Source organism: Elgaria multicarinata, chromosome 2, assembly GCF_023053635.1.
Source record: "Elgaria multicarinata webbii isolate HBS135686 ecotype San Diego chromosome 2, rElgMul1.1.pri, whole genome shotgun sequence".
Lineage (NCBI taxonomy): Eukaryota > Metazoa > Chordata > Lepidosauria > Squamata > Anguidae > Elgaria > Elgaria multicarinata.
The window spans coordinates 59,916,956-59,925,235 of record NC_086172.1 but is presented as its reverse complement, the minus strand read 5'-3'; the positions used below and the strand labels follow the sequence as shown (position 1 = coordinate 59,925,235).

The 8,280-nt window shown below is 45.0% G+C and overlaps 1 protein-coding gene across 3 annotated transcripts; it reads right to left on the bottom strand.

Annotated features, from left to right (window-relative positions):
* Positions 1-1,296: 1,296 nt before the first annotated feature.
* Positions 1,297-3,521, bottom strand: LOC134393581 (basic helix-loop-helix transcription factor scleraxis-like). Of its 3 annotated transcripts, none has more exons than XR_010025090.1 (3): positions 2,821-3,521; positions 1,811-1,912; positions 1,297-1,717 (listed from the first exon to the last, which is right to left on the bottom strand). XR_010025090.1 is itself a non-coding variant. In XM_063118631.1 (2 exons), exons 1-2 carry the CDS (start codon positions 3,289-3,291, stop codon positions 1,880-1,882), a joined length of 504 nt encoding a protein of 167 aa, XP_062974701.1. In that variant the 5' UTR covers positions 3,292-3,521; the 3' UTR covers positions 1,297-1,879. The 3 variants fall into 3 exon arrangements, 1 of the variants encoding a protein (XP_062974701.1); XR_010025091.1 differs by having other exon boundaries at positions 1,815-1,912; XM_063118631.1 differs by having other exon boundaries at positions 1,297-1,912.
* Between the last annotated feature and the right edge of the window lie 4,759 nt (positions 3,522-8,280).

Sequence of the window (8,280 nt, the reverse complement as noted above, 5' to 3'; positions counted from 1 at the left end):
TGGCCTGCCAGATGTTTTGGCCTACAAGTCCCATCATCCCCAGTCTTTCCTCTTTGCCCAGGCATATGGCGGCACATCTTAGTCACTCACATGTTTAGTTATTTAACGGTTTTTAATGCTTTATGTGTGTATGTTCTGTGTTTTAGAATTTTAAATTTTGTATACTCGTTTTTATCAATTTTAGAATTTCTGTAAACCGCCCAGGGAGCCCTGGCTATGGGAGTGGTATATAAGTGTAATAAATAAATAAATAAATAAATAAAATAAAAATCCATCACTATTGGCTATGCTGGCTAGGGCTGATGGAAGTTATAGGTCAAACATCTGGGGGGGGCACACAAGTTGCCCACCTCTGAGGCAACAGGTGGGTGTGAGCATCATGCCAGTACAAAGTAATTATTAGCTTTCTTTTTCCCAGTGCTTGATAGTAGTTCTGTCCTTTGTTTCTCTGAATCCATTAACCTAAGTATATTTCATTCTTGAGTGCTCCAAGGCCCAGTTTTCATTCTATGGCAGTTTCTACACCTCTCTTTTCCCCCAGAATCATCCTGGGATCATCCCTGTGCATCCAAATGACACACAGGGGATCCTGGGAGCAGGCAGGAACGATCCCTCAATTTTCCTGGGATAATCCTTAGGTGTAGAAAGGGCCTATAATATTAATTATAAGAATAATTTCAACTGGTCTGGAATGTCAGGAAACACAATATGATTCATTTTGGACATTCTGGAAATCTTGATTGGACAGAGGAAACCGCCATTTTCCCGCAGTGACTGTCTAGGAGCCAAATTAACTGCTTTTAACACATCTTGTATTTACTTCAAAAATAACAGCAGGGGGGCAGTTGGGATAAGGTTCATGAATCTGTTTAATCCAGGGGTGGGCAACTTGTGACCCTCCAGATGTTTTGCCCTAGCCAATGGTGAGGGATCATGGGAGTTGTAGGCCAAAGCATATTGAGGGCCACATGTTGCTCATACCTTTCTGCCTGTGCCATGATTCCATTGAAAATCACTTTCACACCCACCTACCTCAGCTGCTGTGTTCCCCAGGAAGGCACCAATGGCAACTTTTGGCAGGGGGTGGGGGCATTTTCACACAGACCTGAACTGATCACCCCCCACCCTTCTGCAGCTGTTGTTATTTTTAACTTAAAAACAAGGTATGTTAAATGCATGCATTTAATATTATTATCTCATTGGTCTCCTTGGACTGAGAAAGTAGCCACCATCTTTTTATTTTATTTTATCAAGGAACAAAGGCTCTTCCTCTATTAGAAAATTGACATAGATAGCGAAAAGGGGATCTGAAGCGCGTCCATTTCCTGTGAATTGCATACAAACCTTTACTATTCCTTGTCAGCGGAAATCCTTGAATTTGCTAGCAGAGGCACATGAGAATTTGACTGGAAAAGAGAGAGAGAGAAAGAAAGAAAGAAAGAAAGAGAGAGAGAGAGAGAAGCGTGACATTGCTCAGTCTGTCCAGCAGTGGTTAGAGGCACTGGGTCTGTTGCATTATGAGACTCTCCCATTAAGAAGAGACACTGGGTGTTTGAAAGCTCAAGTTCCATCATGTGACATAGGTTTTAGAAGGCATCAGTATCAGGGCTTGGCTGCTTAGGTTTAGCATTTCTTGCACGAAAATAGCTGCCACACCAGGTGCAACTTTCCCCACCGTGTTCAATTTCATCTGCAAAAAGCCCCTTGAATAAGCCTGCTGCAATGGAAAACAAAGTGCAAATCAGGGTTACTTTTCTTCTCTAGTTTTATATAATTGCACAATTTCAATGTAAAAGTGCAAAGACGTTACCGACAACTGTTCTACAACCAGTCCAGCATTTGTGCTCGCTTCTCATCTGAATCAACGTCCAGAAAGCTTTTAAAGAGACAAGTGTTTCTCCCTTTCTCTGTGCTGCAAATAGGATAAAGACGTCTGTTATAAAGCAGCAGGGCACATCAAAGATACATTTACGTTTTTATTTCACTACAGTGACCATTTCACCTGATATGTAAAAGATCAAGCCATCAAATCCAGACATTTGTTTTCCCTATAGACTTGGAGGTTGTTTGGCTTTGCTTGCAATTCCTTAAAGTCTGAAAATGCAGTGTGTTATGATTCAAACATTTAAAGTCTCAATTTCCAGATCTGATATTTCCCCCTTTTTTCTTTTCAATGTAAACTAGGAGACAGACCCACTCACAGTGAAGCTAAAAAAAAGTGTTTGGTTCTTCTGAAACATTTCTCAAGGGAGGGGAAAAACAACTACTAAGTAAGGGATGAGATAAAAGAATGGTACACAAAGGGCCCAGAAATATAAGCAGTATGTTACACTCGACAGATGATAATGATGCAAATCCAGGGAAGAAGACAGAAATCCAAATGTTGTTTTTGTTTTTTACAGCTACAAAACAAAGCAAAAAGCAGCTTTTGTATATCTATTTGTATAAGCGATGCTCACATGAAATGAGTGAGTTTGTCTAAGTAATGTGCTTTAAAAAGAGCTTGGTCAAAGAGCTTTTAAAAATGAGGATGCTCTAACTGTTGTCAGTTAGACAACTGTCTGGGCTGCATGTGTTTTGGCTCCTACTAGACACACAGCTAAAACAAAGGCTAAATACCACCTTTCCATATGCCCTCGCTGCCCCTTCATGCCAAAATGTTTTCTGCTTTTGTAGAGCAGCAGAATTGTTTTATACCGTCGGATCGGAGCATGGGATTACTTTGCTGTCAAAACCTGCCCCTTCCTAGAGCCACCCCGAAACCAACCCCATTCCATACGGACCACAGTTTAGATCAGCGGGGTTAGACGCCAGCCTTACCAATTTCCGCTGGTTGCTCAGACAGAAGGTGCAGATTGGTCTGGGTGTGGCGGCAGTGCCGCCGCCCTGCTGGAGAGGCTGGTATTGCAGGCAGGGCTGCCTCGCCGGCACTGGTTCGTCTGCCAAGCTCTCGCTTTGCTGCTGTTGCTGCTGTAAGAGCAGCATGTTAGCCAGGTGGGAGATGTAGCTCGAGGCCAGGCGCAAGGTCTCTATCTTGGACAGCTTACGATCCGCAGGCTCGGTGGGGATGAGTGTGCGGAGTGCGCTGAAGGCCGTGTTCACGCTGTGGGTCCGGTCCCTCTCCCGGGCGTTGGCCGCTTGCCTCTGCTTGCTCAGGCCGCTCAACCGGGGGCTCTTGCGCTTGCGCTTGCCCTGGGCTCCGGTGGACGGCAGGGAGGTCCCTGAACTGCTTTCGCTGCTGCCGCTCTCCAGCTCCTCCAGGTCGGATGCAGCACCCCCGCTCGACTTCATGCTGAGCCCTGCTGCCCCTCGGCTCCATCACTTTTATGCACAGCAGCTGCCACATTGCTCCGGCTCGCATCAGCCGCTGCTCTCCCAAGTCCCCTCCAGCAGCAGGATCATTTTTTGAATGGTTGCTCCTTTTAGATCTAGCATATGGTCCGCTCTGTAAATAAGGCAAAGGAGGTGGAGCTGCCACCTCAAAGTGGCTGCATGGCTACGGCAAAGCTGTGCACCTGTTTCCCCCTTGTCATGTAAAAATGTGCAAACTCTCAGGGCAGCCACAATGAGCGTGTGCAGTGGGGAAATGAAGTCCTTTCCCTGCCCTTTTGCCCTCAGTTACTGCCAGGGCTCTGTCAAGGTCTCAAGCAGGATGGAAATTTTCCCTGGCCTCTCAGCATTTCCATCTCTCACAAGCTGCTCGGATATCTTGCTTTCCTAACTAACTTAAAACAAACAAAAGCACCAATAGATATTAGAAAAGGGGTTTGTTTGTTTGTCTGTTTCAAAAGGGCAACCTTTCTATAATTTCATTTCCATTACGATAGAATTTTTATAATTTAATTGCACTCATGAAGCACGTACAAATATTGTACAGTTTCCAGAGTTAGGAAAGGCATGCGATTCCAAATCTCAGAAGCTGCTCTGATACCATGCCTTCCAAGACTTTTTTTTTTTTAAAAAAAATGCCACTAGTTAGATATTAAAAACTATGGTTTCTCTGTCTCTCCACCTACTTGGTCAACATTTTCATAATTTTAACCATGCTCATTATGAATTTTGATCATTTACAAATATTGTAAATATTTGTGAGGTGTTTAGAATGTATTCTGAGGTGTTTAGGAAAGACAGGCATTTCTGAGTTGTGTTTCCAAGGCTGCAAACATCCCTCTCAGCAGTCACTGTTCAACATACCATTACACTGCATATCTCGCCATCCTTTCAAGAGACTGTTGAAGAAATGGCTCTGAAAGCATAATTCACAGATCAGCCTTTCACTAACACTTTGCAGAACTTGCACAGTGCTAATACTATCCAGACTATAACTGATGGACATCTTATCTTACTTTGTGTGACTGAAATTCTAGCATGCCTCAGTTTATAGCAGGATTGTACCAAATTGACCAGGGCCATTTGTCAGCTCTTTCACATACCTCAAAATTAGCTGTTTTGTTTTGGATATATTCTTGAGGTGAACATTTCTGTGTGAAGGGAGTCGGAGGATCAGAAGAGCCCACAATTTTGTTTTCCCCCTCCCAAATGCTATATTCTGAGGTGCTTTTTGAATTTTGGGAAATTCAAAACACTGTTTGCCATATAAAATGGCTGCTTGCTTTCCCACTCACTGCAGGCTTACAATGTAAAGCAAACAATTCTATATTAATTAGGGCTGTGCTCCGCTTCTCTTCGGGTCAGAGAAGCAGTAGTGGATTGGGGTGCTTTGCCTCCCCTTAAGGCGGAGGTGAAGAGGATCAGGGGGGAAGTGGAGCATCACGGAGCAGATCGAGATAAAGACGGATCCTTCGCCTCGATCTGGAGCTCCGAAAAATAGGTAAGGGGGCCTTACCTGGTGCTGCTGCCGTCCGTGCGGCAACAGCGGCAGAGCCAGGTAAGGGGGGTCTTACCTGCTCCATCGCAGCCCATCGCTGGCTTCACTTGAGCCCGCAGCTCAATCCGGAACTGTAGGCCCTGCTTGGGGCCTACACTTCCATGTTGAGCTGCGAGCTCAAGTGAAGCCGGCGATGGGCCGCGATGGACCAGGTAAGTGGTGTACGTGAGGGGAGATTTACCTGGCCCTGCCGCTGCCACCCATGCGGCGATGGTGGCAGAGCCAGGTAAGAGGGGAGGGGGGTCTTACCTGCTCCGTCGCGGCCCATCAGTGGCTTCACTTGAGCTCACGGCTCAACCCGGAAGTGCAGGGCCTACAGTTCCGGGTTGAGCTGCAGGCTCAAGTGAAGCTGGCAACAGGCCGTGACAGACGAGGTAAGTGGTGTGCACGAGGGGGGGGCTTACCTGGCCCTGGCCCCGGCCCCGCCGCCACAGTTTGTGTGGTGATGGTGGCGCAGCCAAGTAAGTCTATGGGTGGGGGGAAAATGGACTGGGCCACAGGCGGATTGTGGTGGGGCAGATCAACACAATCTGCAACTTCCGGATTGGGCCGCGAAGAGGATCGGGAGGGTCTGTACACAGCCCTAATATCAATAACAAATTCATAAAAATAAGAAAAATACATCAATATTAATTTTAAAACCAATTTAAAATAAACCAGTAGAAAAAGAAATATATATAATAAATATATTTAACTGAAAGCTAAAGAAAATAATAAGTTTTTAAAACCCTCATAAAAACAACAACAGATGGGGCCAGGTGTGGATCTCGAATGTCCACACATCCACAGACGGGTCTGTCTTGGGGGAGGGGAATGGTGAGTCGGTGGAGAAAGGCAAGGACTGCTTAAAAGCAGGGAATGGTTGCAAGACCGCTCCATTGCTGCGATAAGAACCGTTCCACTTCGGCGGTAGGACAAACACGTGTGAATTGAGGAAGCAATGTAAATGAAAGGAAATAATGATACGTCACGTAAAAATGCAGTAAGGATTCCTAACAATCTCAGGAATATTTTTTAGCGATAGTAGTGCAAGCATACATTATGCCCAGGTAAATATGCTGAAGAACCTGCAAAACTAAGTTGGAGGGCCATTTCACATGTTCTCCTTGAATTACTTGGTCATTTTCAGGAATTTTTGATCAAACCAGTGGCGTGCACAGCACAATTAATTAGGGTGTGCACCCAGGGAATTTTATTTTTTTGTTATTCTTTTACTAACTAAGTGTAAGCCGCTCCGAGAGCCTTTTTTGGCTGCAGAGCGGGGTATAAATATGATAGATAGATAGATAGATAGATAGATAGATAAAGGCAAACATTTATTGGGTACTTAACCATGAAGGGCATTATTTTTATTCATTTATTTATGAAACACTGTAGACACTGATGCCTGACCACAGGACAGCCATTGCAGGGTGGGGAGAATGAATTGCTCCTCAAGCCCCAGCATTGGTGGGGCTTTGTGATGACACTGGCTGGAGGAGGGGCTTATGAGGTGATATTAGCCTCCAGGGCCCCTCCTTCTGGCTTCTTTGAAGTGCGGAGAGGCTACCAGCAGAGTGATTCCTTTTTGCTCCTGCTGCCGGGAGCAATGGTGCTCTCTGAGAGGCAGCAGTTCTTTGGTGTAGTGGTGGAGCAGTCGGAGGGCAGCTGGAGGACCATTCCTGCTGCATCTGGATCCCCCTCTGAATCTCTTATTCAATACCCCCCTCAATTTGGCACTTATTGTTTGAGACATTACGGTGCGCCTGGGCACACCTGGCACACCCCTTGTGCACGCCTATGGGTCAAACCGTTTGTTCTCTTCAGCAGTTTTATATGTAGATACAGATATATAGGTATATCCTGCAAGAAAAACTACAAATCGAAATGGATGCAATAAATTCGGATTTATAGCCTTAATGTAACGAACATTTAGAATTAACATTGAGAGGTTAATTGTTTTTTCTATGCCTCTAACAATGGAATGGTGATTAATAGAATTTGTTGAACAGAGGCACTGCAAATAGAAAGAGGCACGCCCTCACTATTTGGGTAATAAGTTTACTACTGATATCCTTGAACCAGGGATGGACATGTGTGCACGCGCGCGCGCACACACACACTGTTTGTGATTTGGATTGAGCTTTCATTCATGTCAAGCACTTCCAGAGAATTCTAGGCCTTGTCAGCCTTCTACTATCTTCAGCCTTCCCCTCTGCCTTACAAGCATTCTTCCAGCTTTCCTTTCACAAAACATTCCCCAAATCAGCAGTGTCCAAGATGTGGAAAAAATAACGGATCCTTGGGCTCACAAACAGCTCAAAGATCCCTGGGAATTGTAGTTTACCATGGCCCTAGAAGTCCTGGTGATTTCTCAGGGATGTTTGAGCTGGTAAGTTTGTGTTGTAATGTTTGCTTGTTTTTGGACATTGAGCTTTTCTACATGAGGCTGTTAATTGCTGTATCTGCTTTCAATTGAGATCCAAACTCTACACAACGAGCTTTCCCTTTCTTGGTTTTATGCTACATAACTTCTAGGTGGGGCTGTGCCATAGCAGAATAGCTCAAATACACAAGGAGAACAGCGCCGTTTTCCGTGCTCCAAATTAATACCCTATTTTCCCCATTCTAAAACAAACCGGGAAAGTGCTCTGAAAGAAACAGAAACAAAACTAGAGGAACATGACATTGTCTAAAGAGCCCATAAACAATCACGAGTAAGGAATCATGAGTGCACAATACATGTCTTGTGTAGCAAATCTCTTAATAAAGCCCTGAGGATCAGCAGTCTCTTTTGCAGCCCTCTGCTGTTGCTGATGCTGTAAGGTAAATCCCAAGAGAAAAGGGAAGTGCTTGAGGACTGGTGAGGACAGCTCAGAATGGGCCAAACACATTTACTAGATGAGCTGAAATTCATACTGATTTCTGGGTGGGGTGGGGTTGGGGGGCTCATTTCACATCGCAAGGCATATCCGGCCAATTCAATGGGGCCTAGATAGGTGTCACAGTGTTGTTGGGGCTGCATATTGGCAAATATGCTGATATATTTATAAACGCCTATTCCACATACTCATTTACTTCATAGCCAGGGCTGGACCAAGACATTTTGCTGCCTGTACGCCACTTATAGGAACTGGCTAGACTGGCAGGTGAATCTTACTTCAACACTGGATAGTGTCCTCCAGCACAATGGAGGGCAGCAGCCTAGCATAGGGTATGCAGGGCAGACCACGTGACATACACACCTCTGTCCTCTGATACCACTTCCTATGCTGTCCCACTCTGCCTAATGGTAATGCCAGCCAACTATTGTTTTCAATTGGACTAAGGGTCGCAGTGACATTTATCAGTTTCCCCCTCAAGTTTCATTAATGCATACATAATACATTCTTCTTATGCCTTTTTTCAAAATA

What these genes read in the sequence shown, in the direction of transcription:
- LOC134393581 (XM_063118631.1), bottom strand. Translation starts at nt 3,291, where the DNA reads ATGAAGTCGAGCGGGGGTGCTGCATCCGACCTGGAGGAGCTGGAGAGC. An exon ending in TGAGCAACCAGCGGAAATTG is followed by an intron (nt 1,913 to 2,820) that starts GTAAGGCTGGCG and finishes TCCTATTTGCAG; the next exon opens with CACAGAGAAAGGGAGAAACA.